The following is a 12,656-nucleotide window of genomic DNA, read 5'->3' as shown; positions in this document are numbered from 1 at the left end:
CTTTGTTGGACCGCATGAATACTGTCGAATAATACTGTATTCTTTCGTCTACTGTTAAATGCAACGGTAAGAAAAGTTTTTAAAAAATGGCATGTCTTACGCTGTGTTTATTTTTTACCCTACCTTTTATAAACATAATGAATGTATGTAACTTATATTTATCATAACGTTGCGGTAATCAAAAGAAATAGAATACATAGTATGCAATAACTTAAAAATAAAAAAGGCGTTATGTGATAACCATTGCTTTATTTTATACTATACGATATTTTTGAGCTGTTGCATTTAACCAACAAATATTTAAGAAATGTACCAGCCTTTTCTCGGCAATAAAATTAGACTAAAACGCGCCAAATCATTATTAAAGAATTGAAACTTTATCTTTCAATTTGGCTTAAAATGCCTAAATCATTTTATTATTACTTGTTAAGAAGCAACCAATAATATAAACAACCAAGAACGGCTAGATTTCTCGGTTGATGAAAGAAATGTATGTACAAAGCTTCCTCTTCTGTCACCCTTCTTCTGTAGACGACGAACTGGTTGTTCGACTTTTTGAGACAGACATTCTGGTTCTAATCGATGTTTCTTCCAAGTGCCTGTGTGCATATGTATTTTTTCGTGTATGAATGTAATTAATGTAACTTACTATACAAACACGCTATACGTTGCCGTATGAAGCTTTGTTGGTGCTATACAGTTTATTTTTTAAACAAAAACACCCGCGTGATAATAGTAGGAAGGGGTAAGATAAGCCAAGGTTTTGTTTTCTTTTCTCGTTCTATTTGGTAGTATATAAAGAAAATTTTTAAAAATATATAACTGTAGACGACTCTAAAACATTGTTGTTAACTGCTGTTTCATACACGATTGGACTGTGGAATTTAGGTCCTAAGTTTCCACTTTCACCCCACAGTATACTGTATTTTAAATTCATTATTAAATTTAACTCATTTGGATTCAAATGCATGGACATTTTTTGTTTAACAATATTGCCGACAATAATATTGTTTTCGTATAACTCGACCCACCCGCCTTTATAATATTTTTTTTCTTCTGGCCGAACAAGTGGCAACAACAGCAGCTCCGTGTCTGGATCTTCAACACATCGTTCAAGAAGTTCCAAATATGTGAGATTCTCTTTTGTATTCGGGTCAAGAAAACCTTTTGTATCATCAGTAGGATCTTCAAGTGTTCGATGTAATCTCTCGTTAAACAAACCTGACATGAATATTCCTTTTAGACAAATTTACAAAAAAAATGGTGTACGCAACTTTCGTTTCATTCCATTACAGAAAAGCTAGCTTGTTATTGCTATACATATACTGCTAACAAGAATCACCTCGTTCAAACGCGACCTCCACTGGTAATCTATGATTTGCTACTGGGTCAATAATACCACCAGTGGCAATTTGAGCTTCCAGTAATCGAATGCCATGTTTTTCAACCACAAGACCCTGGAAATATATGTTTTATAGAACTTTGTTGTTAAGCAAACATGCTACACATTTTTCTCCTATGTTGTTGAATAAATGAGCGCAACTTTTTAGTCCTTGTGCCGGCTTAAACGATGTAACTTTGTGGGTAATAGTTTTTTTGTGCATAGTTTTTTTATGTGTGATACTTTTTTATGTCTGACAATTTGGAAAACCCAATAAGAACAACTTGGTTAGAGCAGCTGCCGTAAAGTGTCTTGGACACACACTCCCACAGTGGGAGCAGTACGTGTCAAATCCGCATCCCAACTTAAAGGCAAGCTCTCCAACCAATGCGCCGTTTAGGTACTGAACCTGTTCTCGAAAAATATTAGAAACAACAAAATCGAAGGCTTTATGAATTAAATTTTAATGTATGATATATTAAAAATTACGGTTGTTGTGTATCAAAATTAATTGTCGCAAAATTATCTTTCGCAACCGGCCAAGCACCCTAAAATGTATGGGAACAGAAAGTACACTGCTGGTATGCCTAAGTGATTTTTAATCGGCCCACTTACTTTTTGCATGGCTTGAAACAAAGATAGTTTCTCGTTTGAATCTTTTACTTTGTACCCAGTTACAGCACGTTCTGCTCTAAAAAGCACGGCAGCAAAGTTTTTATCGAGCAACTCTTGTTGAAGAGCATCAGCAACGCCCATCTTGCTACCTTTATGTGGATCAATAATGCTACCAACGGCAGCTTGTGCTTCCAATAAACTAAGGGCCGTACCTGAGCAAGATATATTATGTTTATGTCACAGGTTATTTTCAGTAAAAAAATATAGTACATTTTGCACTGTGATTTGAAGATCAAAATTTGCTTGCCAATTTACTAAATCGTACCTCTAGAAATAATGCTATCTTTGTATGCATCATATAATGACATTTTGCAGCCAGCTACGTCGTTGTAGATTCCCGCAATGGGATATTTTCCAATAAGATAAGGTTTCAATTCTTTTTCGACTTCTTCTTCTGTGATCTAAACACAGCCTTATGGGTTATCTAAATTCTTAGCCTTATATAAATCAAAACTCAAAAACAAACTGCTTACCCACAAAGTTTTATAACACGTGGTAACTCGTAAGCGGGCACGATATATGTGAATTAGACGGGTCCCTAATAAAACTACAGGTTGCAAACGGTTGCGCGCGGTTGCAAACGGTTGCAGATATTTCGTTTATTTCGATCAGAAACGCTACGCGGTCCAATGGATGTCAAATGACCATACAAGTTTAACAAACCAACTTTTGGTCCGATACCTCAAATGGTTTTTGAGTTATCGAAATAACTAAAATATCTGCAACCGTTTGCTACCGCGTAATGGTTTTTTGACCATAACTAAAAAAACATTCGAGGTATCGGACCAAAAGTTGGTTTGTTACACTCGTATGGTCATTTAACTTCTTTTGAACATGGCCGCGTAGCATTTCTGGTCGAAATAACTAAAATACCTGCAACCGTTTGCAACCGCGTGCAACCTGTAGTTTTATTAGGTACCCGAATTAGACCGCCCTTGTTAAGGACTGTCACATTCCTTCATTTAGACCATTTTTTGGTTTAAGTAATATTTGAACAAATCTTACTGTTTCGTGTTCAAGCTGTAGAACTCTTGACTCCCTTATAACATTCGCCTTGATCAGATCCAACAACTTTACGGTTTTTCTCCAACCAGATTGAAACACGATATCATCTCGGGACTTCCGTCGTTCAAGGTTGGGTCGAGAGCGAGGCTGATGTTCATGCTGGTCATGGTTCGACGTTGAAGAGTAAGAGCTTTTGAACACAAAAACATCCTCTAGAAAATAGTTTAATAGTGAACATATATATAATATAACTGTTCGCAAAGTGTCGACGAAACGGTTACCTTGAACAAAATCATTATTTTGAATAGATGTGGATTTCTCATTTGCATATTTTTGGCCGTCATCTGCGTTCTAAAATTTGTATATACTGGTTATAGATAATGTGTGTCTTACTTATTGATCAATTAGTGCAACGTTATATTCATAGACAAGGTAGGCTAACCGGCTTGCCTCAAGGCAAAAATGTGGTAAACATGAATTAATTATTTATATAAAGTTTCTAAGTAATTTGGTTAATTGGATATGCGTTGATAAATATTTGGGTTCATACAAGCTTATACAAGGTGCCATGAACTGCCAGACTCAAATCTAACGCGGTACTGCTGTGGTTCGTGTTTTACCAACAGTATAGGCTATATAGCCATAATCTAACGAATACGCAGCAGTGCATTTACTCTAAACACGAGAAATGATGAAGAAAATTATTCACCTCAGTAATGTCGGTGGTAGGAACGGTTTGTGTGCCGATTTCCTGAAATGATTTCGTTTCTCGTAACCCCGTTCCTAAAAAAATACAGACAAGTTATAGCAGTTGTAAGTCTTCTAAAATGTTTTTTTATATAACCTTTCGGTGCAGACTCGGCAGCAGCTACTGGATTTTCATATGCAACCAGCGATGAAGTAGAAAGATTACCATTCGATGCTGCGATAGCAAAACACAAATATATTAAATTAATATAACGGTAGATTTATATCTGTAGCAATACCAATAATTTCCTATGTACATAAAACGAATAAACTTCACAACTTACATAATTTCCACATACACCCTGTAAACACCAGTAATGCTATAAGTTCCAAAATCACAAAAACGAAAAACAAATCAACAAAAAATCCTAGAAATCCTGGGCCGTAAGTAGCAGACCAAAAATAAGACATGTCCATATACATTTCGGGTGGGCAAAAAATCCCTACCACTGTTCAACCGAAAAGAGAGTTCTCACTCGTTTGAACGATTTTATATCCGCACCCACCGTGAAGTATACCGGGCAAACAAAACGATTGGTCACGCGAAGACCCAGATGAAGCGTAAAACCACAGTCTTGTTACTTTTTTTACCTTATTTTAAACAGGATCGTGAACAGTGAACGCTATAACACTTGGCGAAAGAAATATATATCAGTTACGTGATATCTGGCATTTTAAGAATTGGATATTATTTCAAATTGTAACTTTTAAAATATTACTTGTTTTTATCATTGCACCACAACGCAACGCTCATTCCCGTTAAAGCAGCGTGTGCATTGACGCAGAACCTCAGTCAATTCAGTCCGCTGTTTTGCTTTTAACCAGGTAATACAAATTAGTACCTAATATTTAGGCTATGCGCACCGTTATGGCTACAATAAATTCACACAAAATATAACAATAATTGTTACTCCGATTAAACACATACATAGTAGGGTGGGGGAAGATGGGACAACTTTTCATTTTATTTACTCGACACATGGGTGGTAAATAAATCACATTCAAAGAATTATGAAACCGCATTCTCACGGCTTCCATAGATCTTTGTTAGTTGTTGAAAACATGATCAGGGTATTTAAACATATTGTGCTAAAAGTGTTCCATCTTTCCGTATCCTACGTTACATTAATTTGTGGCCTATGTTTGTATATACACCACAGCGGTTTGATTGCAAGATAAACAAAAATATTAAATACAAGTTAGACAACACATATTTAGGGCTTATCTATAAAATTAACGTTCATTTCTTACCTTTTAATCTTCTATAAAGCAAATAAAGAGACAGAGCAACAATTAGAATTGCCATTATTGTTACTACCCCCAATACAATGAAGGCAACTAGTGAATCTTGCGGCGACAAACCTTGAGCATTTGACTGCGCCACATAGCTCGCTAGCGCTAAACATCGAATGCTGTATTTAAGACACTGGTTCATATTTTCTTTTACTACTATAAAAATATCCTTTGCTTTCTTATAAAAATTTGCTGAATCGAAAATATTCTACATTTTATTTAGTCATCTATTGGATGTTTTTGATAGCAACAGATTGAGTTGATGAAGCTATTATTATAGAAAAATATAACTTATAAAACACTGTGCTTATTTCCAACTTTTTCATGTACTTTTACACTTAAATTGAACAACATGTTTGTATTTGGTTTAAAGCTGTCTATAGGGTTCACCTATGGTAACAAAACTTGCCACCAAGAAACATCCTGACAAATCCCTCAAAAATCAAGACTTAACTTTTTTCTTACCCTCTCTTAAAACAATGCGTTTCAAATTTATTTTTTTTTATAAATTTTCACTTTAGAATATCTCACGTGTTTTTTTTGTAAACCAGAAATAGCAATCTATTTGGGGAAAATGTCAGCAATATCTGTTTTTTTTGGTCTGCAGGAGAAAGGGTATAACAAAAGTGGACGACGATGCGCCTTGTGTAACGTACGAGAAAAAATGGAAGAAAAATGCAAAAACTGTAGGATATGTGGTGTCTCGTCTACCCAAACCAGGCCTGATAGGAACTTTGTCCTCCATGCATGACTGCACACCAATGATAGACAGTTTCCCTATATTGGTTTACGTTGTAGCTTGAAGGCAAATAGTTTCACAGCCACTAATTTGTTTAGTTATGAAACCAAAAATATCAACATAAGTTACATCCCGTAATTAGGGAACGGTGTTTGTGTACCACTATACAGAATATATGCCACAAACTAAATGGATTCGAAAGAATATGCCTATTAATTCCGCTCTGCCTTATTGTACTTTTGACCAGTTTAACGGGCCTTTTATTTTGTTTTACTGTGCAATTAGCCAAGACACACTTAAATTATTCAGAAATGTATTTTGCACCTATGTTATAATTACAGTTACGTTACATACGCACGGGAGTCATTAAACAACATACACTTGATTCCACGAATTAACGCTATGTTATATGTGTACCACGTTTCGTAGCTTATTAGGTACGAGTTGTGCAAGGTACGGTGGTCGATTCCCAATCGCACGTCAGGCCGTTGAAATAAGTTCCAGCAGGACACTCATGAACTGAAGAAATTTCTTCACCCACGCACTGATAAAACCTGTGACAATCTTGAGGGTCGACGTAATCGCCATTTGCTTGATTGGTGCAAGAGAATTCTCCTTAGACCGAAAATAGATTAGTAGGCTGCTCTTAACGAAATTCTAAACAGACAAAATTGGAAGCAATAAAACCGTTGTCTTTACCTGGTCCAGCGGTAGCAGGCAAGGTAGTTTGTGTCACTGGTAATGTAGTGGTGAACTGTTGTTCTGTGGTAGTTGTTGGTGCTGGCGGACTAGTGGGTGCCAACGTTTGAGAACAATCAACGTTTTCGGGGTAATCACATGCGACGATCTCTGGGTTGTACAGCAGACCGTTCTGGTGGAAAGTTAACAAATAGTTTAGTTATAAAAGACAACTCGTATACCCATTTACCGAACAACATTTGGGAAAAGCTTGCTTATCTGAACACTGATAAAAGCAGTTGCATCTATGAGGGTCCGCATAAAATCCATCTGGTTTCAATGTGCACTCAAGATAGCAATCGGGACCTGCAAATAAGAGAACGATCGTTTGCATTGTGATAGAATATTAAAGACACAGAAGATTAATATTTTAAATTACAGAATAATGACCAATTCAGCGTTCCACGAACCTTCGCAAGGAGGTAGTGTAACTACTCTGTTGGTTGTTGTGTCTGGATATGGTGTGCCCCCAGGTGTATTTGGGTTGGTGGTTGGTTCGGTTGGTACTGGAGTTGCTACTGTGGTCTTCGTGGTAACAGCTGGAGTTGTTTCGCCTGGTTGCAAAGGATACCAGCAATCTATTTCTTGCGGTGGGTTTGTGTAATCAGGTTGTGGCCACCAAGTGACAGCAGTTGTTGTTGGTTTGATACCACATGCTGGACTGTTCTCACCGACAAGCAAGAAATACATTTGCCTAGAAAAACAGCAACCGGTAAATCAACTATTTGTGTTGTTAATAATTTTCTGACCTTAAAAGATGGTTTTTGTAGCCACATGTAGCTTGGAAATCATCATTATCGACCGCCCACACCATTGTTCCACCCAAACCCAAAGATTTCATGTAGTTGATCTGCAAACATTGCTTTTATGAAATAGACAGTTACTTATTCTTTATACGTTACCTTGTATTCGATGGAGTTGACATCGTCAAAAGAAATCCATTGATCGCCTACAGCCACAGCTGGTGCCATTGCATAATCACTCCAAATGAAATTTGCTGCAGGATCATTCATATATGGACATATCTGACAGGACAAATACGTTAAAACTTTTTATTAACTGGGAAAGCCTATTGTACTGCGGGTAACACGTAGAAACTGTGCCTTTACGTCAACAATTTGATTCGGCGCTATAATTCGTATACCAATTTTCGTTTATGATTATCAAACATATACGGATCAATGTTATTTATAGTAGGATGGGGGAAGAGACGAGACTTTTTAAACACTCCTTTTACGGGAACCGATTTAATGACGGACAAAAACAAATGTTACAGTATATATAATTCAACAGTATTCTCACGGTCTAACAAAGTGTGCAACAAAGGTGATAACTGTTGTTTAGTATTAAAATTCGGTGTTAAACGATTACAATATTTTTTCAAAGGGTGAAAAAAGCATAACATTAGGACGCTCATTTTGAATGCTAGCTGAATTGTTTTAAAACTGTCGATATTTTGGAGTTACAATTTGAATTAGCTATCCAGTATATCGTAGTTACATAACATAGGATAAAGTATTTCGTACAGTTTCATTTTATCTCATAAATTACTTTTGTTTTGTAAAAAGATGAGGTATGTACAAGAGAAAACTAGGCAGGGGTCAATATGTCTAAATTAAGAGAACTTGGCAGAGGTCATTAAGGGTGAGGGGAGATGGGACACCTTTATCACATTTGTATCCAAATATCCTGATCGTGTTTTAAATAATTACCAACGGCCTGTGGGAATTGTGAGGATACGGTTTTATAATCCTTTGAATGTTCTTTGTTTACTACCACTTCATTCAAAGTTATTATTAATTTTCCGTTTTACAAGTTCATATGCATTTTCAAGATACACTATTTTCTATCGATGTTTTAACAATGCCCATTATTGTTCAAACAATAACAGACTGTATAGGCAACATAGTTGGTAAGCGTGCCTGTCTATAATCCAGAGTTAATGGGTAAATACCCCGTAAGTTTTAATATATATTTTTTGATTTGTTGTTAATTAATAAAGGAATGATAGTACTTATTCATGGTATCTTTCCATAACCATCTATTTTTATGAGTTCGGAAATCAACATGTGCTGAAGTGTCCCGTCTTTCCCCCCACATATATATCCTAAATGTGATATGTAAACGAGAGACAGACGTTTTTCAAGATAGTATAAATTGCACCTCGTAATATGCAAGAAAACCAGCCTCTCTTGTGTATGTCCCAGCATCCCCAGGTCCTGTCGCATTCGCACCAAAGCCAAATTTTAATGGATCCAACAAAGTGTAAGTTCTGCAAAAGTCAAACAAATTTAAAAAATGATAAAAATGTTGTAGGCGATGAAAAGGAAACAACAAAAACAAAATGATTGTACCTTCCATAAGTTGGAACACCCAAAACTAATTTCTTTGGGTCGCAACCATTCGTAAGCCAAATGTTAACTGATTCTTCCTAAAATACAACAAAGTAACATTATTTTAAATTAAACTTTGATCATGCGGGAACCAATTGAATTTAATTTGGTAAATAAAGTTATAAAATGATTGGTACGATGTCAAAATATAAAGTATTTTGCTTTGTCATAAATAGGTTATATTTTAAGAGAATTAAAAATATGTATATATTCTGATAATATACTTAAAAAATATGGATTATTGGACTATAGTTATGTTAGATAATTGTTTTTTTCCTTATTTCTATAATGTTGGTATTTCAAACATACAATATTGAAGTCATTCTGTATGGTGCCGGGTGGACTTGGATAAAGTGCGGCGTTGTGTCCTGTGTTTTTTTCCCATGATCCTCCGTGGAAATCGTATGTCATAATATGAACCAGGTCAAGAATACTGTAGAAAAGTAATGCTGTCTAACTGAGAATACAGGTAAAGTTTAAGCTCGACCTTGTTATAGTACTCTGGTAGCCCTAAAAAACGCAACAGCAGCACCACGTCTTCTCGAAATGAATAACAGGTAACTGTCCTCACGTGGCGGAAAAACTCACTTGTGATAAGACAGATGTTATGTATAAATTTTCTTGTACAGTATAGGATCTGGCTCTTGTATAAAAAAATGTATAATATATAGGACCTGGCGAACTTTTGCTTACCTGCAGACGGCATTTATTTCAAAGCCCGCTTCAATCGTAGACGGACCAGCAGGAACGGCTGCGGTAAGCAAAAGTCGTGGATTACCGGTGCTAAGTGCTTCAGCTTCATACTCCTCCATAAGAATCTTTAGCAAATATTACAAACACTATTAGCAGAGTTATTGCAGCTATATTTGGTTCAGCCATGTTTGGTCAGCGCCACGCACGTGAGAAATCGTGCAGGTGCTATCGTAGGAATGGAACACATGCTTTTCCGAGAAGTATTATTACACAACCTTTGCAAATAACCCTGAAGTTTAACTAAAAGGTCCCGACAATGGCGGCGCAATTGTTATGTAAAAGTTTACCTTTTTTTGCAAAAACACGAATTTAATAATTATCGAACTGAAGAAATATAATAACACAACCTCCAACAGTCGAGTAAATCGTTGTTTATCTTCTGGAGGAGAACCCCGAGATCCTGGATATTCCCAATCCATGTCAAGACCGTCGAATTTAAATTGTCGAAGAAAGTCTACTGATGTTTTTGCAAACATCTAATAATGTATAGTAGGGTTAATGTGTTGATGTGAAGAACCACAGAAGAATACGTGAACTAGATAGATACACATGGGAAGACAAACATGTTAAATACGAGTGAAATAATAAAACAAACATTAAAATATTTAAAAAAAGATCATTTTTTCGGTATTTGCCAACAAAGTTGGTGTTTGCTAATGTTTATGCTTACCCTCATATTTGCTTCATTTTCACATACGGCAGTAAATCGTTCTGTGCCGAAATTCCACCCTCCAACAGCAGCTGTGATAAGGAGATCTGGATTAGTTTGTTTCTTTGTCAGTAAACTGTCAATGAGTTGGTCTCCGTTCCATTCTCGAAGTTTCAGCTGGTAAAATGTAGTTATTACACTACTTTAAAAAAAGGCTTAACAAATATAGGCTACTTAAATTTCTCTTACCTGGTTGTTACTTCCAATTTCAACAAAGGAATAAACAATGTGGGTGCACAAAAACGGATCTACATCATCAGGGATATATTTTCCATTTCCTGGACGGTACTGACTCCAGTTAGTATAGTAGCAGACTCGGTGGTAACCAGAACTGTCCTTTTCTTTCCGTGGTAAGTCTGCAAAACGTCAATTAACTTCTTCGAAAACAGTATAATAACTACAAAGTACAATGACCGCAATTTCATGAAAACAACGTTTTTTTATTGAATTGCTTATACAGTTATACACTCACTTGCACCAGGCGGTCTAAGTCGCGGGGACGGCTTCGATAAAACCGTTAAGGCAAGCAGAGAAAGAACGATCAGAATTTTCATCTAAAAAAAGCATTCGTAAATTTAAAATAATGTGAAGCTTTTCTAGAAATAATATAAATTCAGACATGCAGAAAACAAAACAATGTTGTACTTACCTCGTACAAAAGAAGGTGAATTTTGAGCTAAAATCACAATAATAAAATTAATTAAAGGTAAAATTGAAACCAAGCTAAATAAACGCTGTCGGCACATAATGTATCAATATATACATATATATAATGTTAACTAGTATACGCTGCGTTATAAGGTGTTGTGACGCAAACACAAGGTATCACCTAGTAACCGTTTGTTACTTCAATAACGTCATCTTGAAGTAATGACGTCAAATGACGTAACATATCGATAATGGTTCTTTCTCCAATTACAGAATGAATGAGAAAACTACAAATCAAAGACATCAATATTTGTAGTAAAGAAAATCAAACTATCTTGCAGATTCTTAGTCTGAATCATCACACGGGATGATTTATAATGTTATGTAATAAAACTAAACGTTACCGTGGCATCGCAGCCTACTTTTAACAATTTAACTTTTTATGGATCAATGCTGTGTTTAAACTTTGTTATAAGTATTTTAAAATAAGTTAAATATGAATCTCTTTTGTTGCGCACTCTTTTAAGTTAAAGAACATTTAGGTGTATCTGCAATGGTAATATATTAGCATTTGGTCCCATATAATGGTGGGGTTGGAACGTAATGAAATTTTTAAGAAAAGTCTTGGGCAAACTACATTGTAGCAATACTAAAATGTGGTAAAATAATAACTTTACAGGTAATTATAAATGTACTGTTACTATCAGTTTAAATTCAATTATAGGATACATTATTTATCAAGTAGTTGTAACAATAGCTATTATCCTTTTAACAACACCAGTTCGTTCTAAAATAACATAATATACTGTATATGTAACATGTTAGAAACTAATGCAGTGTGGCAATTTAGGAATGTTTGTTTTGATTTTCAAAGCGTTTAATATTGTTTCTTGTTCTTTAGGTGTGTTCCTAATATTAAATACATTTTTTAATTATACCAACGAGTATTTTAAAGTGTCCTATTTTACCCCTGCTGGTTTGCGAATCGCTAAAATTACACCTGTTGTAAGAATTGCTATAAATAAATTTTCGTGTGTTTTTTTACATCTTATTCGAAAGGTTATCATTTAATAAAGTTTGATAGTAATACTTCGTGGTATCCACCCAAAACCATATCACATTTCGAGTTTTAAAATATTAAGCAATATATGTCTTTAAGTGTCCCATCTTACCCCATCCTATTATATCAGCTAAATATCAATAATATATAGAAAAGTTATAACAACTATTAAGCGGAAATGAGCAGCACAACGACGTTGAATAAAAACATGCTATACCGATCAATATTTTACTTTAGGAATAGTGTTTTACCAAACGCGTTGCAGCAAAATTTAAAAAACAACTAACAGGTGCTCGAAAAATTAAAAATTGAGAAATAAATGACATATTAACATTCCAAAATAGAATTTTGAAAAAAATTATTATCGAAGTTTTTTTTTTCTATAAACAACATAGGAAAACATGGTCTTGCTCTTACCTTACGTCTCGTCGTATAGCATCAGATCGTTAGTCGATATCTTGATGTATTATATTCGGGCAACGCCTTAAATAAAGTTTCCCACGCCTTGTCATTTT

General features: G+C 35.2%; 2 protein-coding genes across 3 annotated transcripts; both read right to left on the bottom strand.

The window, feature by feature from the left end:
• Positions 1-376: 376 nt before the first annotated feature.
• Positions 377-5,292, bottom strand: LOC149742366 (uncharacterized). Of its 2 annotated transcripts, none has more exons than XM_089893945.1 (10): positions 5,060-5,292; positions 3,906-3,983; positions 3,771-3,844; positions 3,343-3,412; positions 3,062-3,273; positions 2,322-2,457; positions 1,997-2,208; positions 1,343-1,457; positions 1,032-1,221; positions 377-599 (listed from the first exon to the last, which is right to left on the bottom strand). In XM_089893945.1, the coding sequence occupies exons 1-10, from the start codon at positions 5,241-5,243 to the stop codon at positions 515-517; spliced, it is 1,356 nt and encodes a 451-aa protein (XP_089750071.1). In that variant the 5' UTR covers positions 5,244-5,292; the 3' UTR covers positions 377-514. The 2 variants fall into 2 exon arrangements, with proteins under 2 accessions (XP_089750071.1, XP_089750072.1); XM_089893946.1 differs by lacking the exon at positions 5,060-5,292 and adding an exon at positions 4,093-4,332.
• A 690-nt stretch (positions 5,293-5,982) lies between these two features.
• On the bottom strand, positions 5,983-11,218 carry LOC149742365 (chitinase-3-like protein 1). Its single transcript, XM_089893947.1, has 15 exons — positions 11,083-11,218; positions 10,906-10,987; positions 10,623-10,789; positions 10,395-10,550; positions 10,072-10,200; positions 9,665-9,789; positions 9,281-9,404; positions 8,933-9,009; positions 8,742-8,850; positions 7,481-7,603; positions 7,328-7,428; positions 6,989-7,272; positions 6,769-6,884; positions 6,540-6,711; positions 5,983-6,455 (listed from the first exon to the last, which is right to left on the bottom strand). Exons 2-15 carry the CDS (start codon positions 10,985-10,987, stop codon positions 6,274-6,276), a joined length of 1,947 nt encoding a protein of 648 aa, XP_089750073.1. The 5' UTR covers positions 11,083-11,218; the 3' UTR covers positions 5,983-6,273.
• Positions 11,219-12,656: the final 1,438 nt, after the last annotated feature.

This window comes from Ciona robusta, chromosome 1 (genome assembly GCF_009617815.1).
Source record: "Ciona robusta chromosome 1, ASM961781v2".
NCBI classification, from domain to species: Eukaryota; Metazoa; Chordata; class Ascidiacea; order Phlebobranchia; family Cionidae; genus Ciona; species Ciona robusta.
The sequence above is the reverse complement of the archived record's forward strand: the minus strand, read 5'-3'. Positions and strand labels throughout refer to the sequence as shown.

Excerpts from the sequence above, each read along its gene's own strand:
- LOC149742366 (XM_089893945.1), bottom strand. The coding sequence starts at position 5,243 with ATGAACCAGTGTCTTAAATACAGCATTCGATGTTTAGCGCTAGCGAGC. Across the intron at positions 3,984-5,059 it reads GCTTTATAGAAGATTAAAAG|CATCGAATGGTAATCTTTCT; the intron begins GTAAGAAATGAA and ends TTGCTATCGCAG. Across the intron at positions 1,222-1,342 it reads GGAGGTCGCGTTTGAACGAG|GTTTGTTTAACGAGAGATTA; the intron begins GTGATTCTTGTT and ends TATTCATGTCAG.
- LOC149742365 (XM_089893947.1), bottom strand. The coding sequence starts at position 10,987 with ATGAAAATTCTGATCGTTCTTTCTCTGCTTGCCTTAACGGTTTTATCG. Across the intron at positions 10,551-10,622 it reads AAATTGGAAGTAACAACCAG|CTGAAACTTCGAGAATGGAA; the intron begins GTAAGAGAAATT and ends ACATTTTACCAG. Across the intron at positions 6,456-6,539 it reads GCCTGCTACCGCTGGACCAG|GAGAATTCTCTTGCACCAAT; the intron begins GTAAAGACAACG and ends TTTCGGTCTAAG.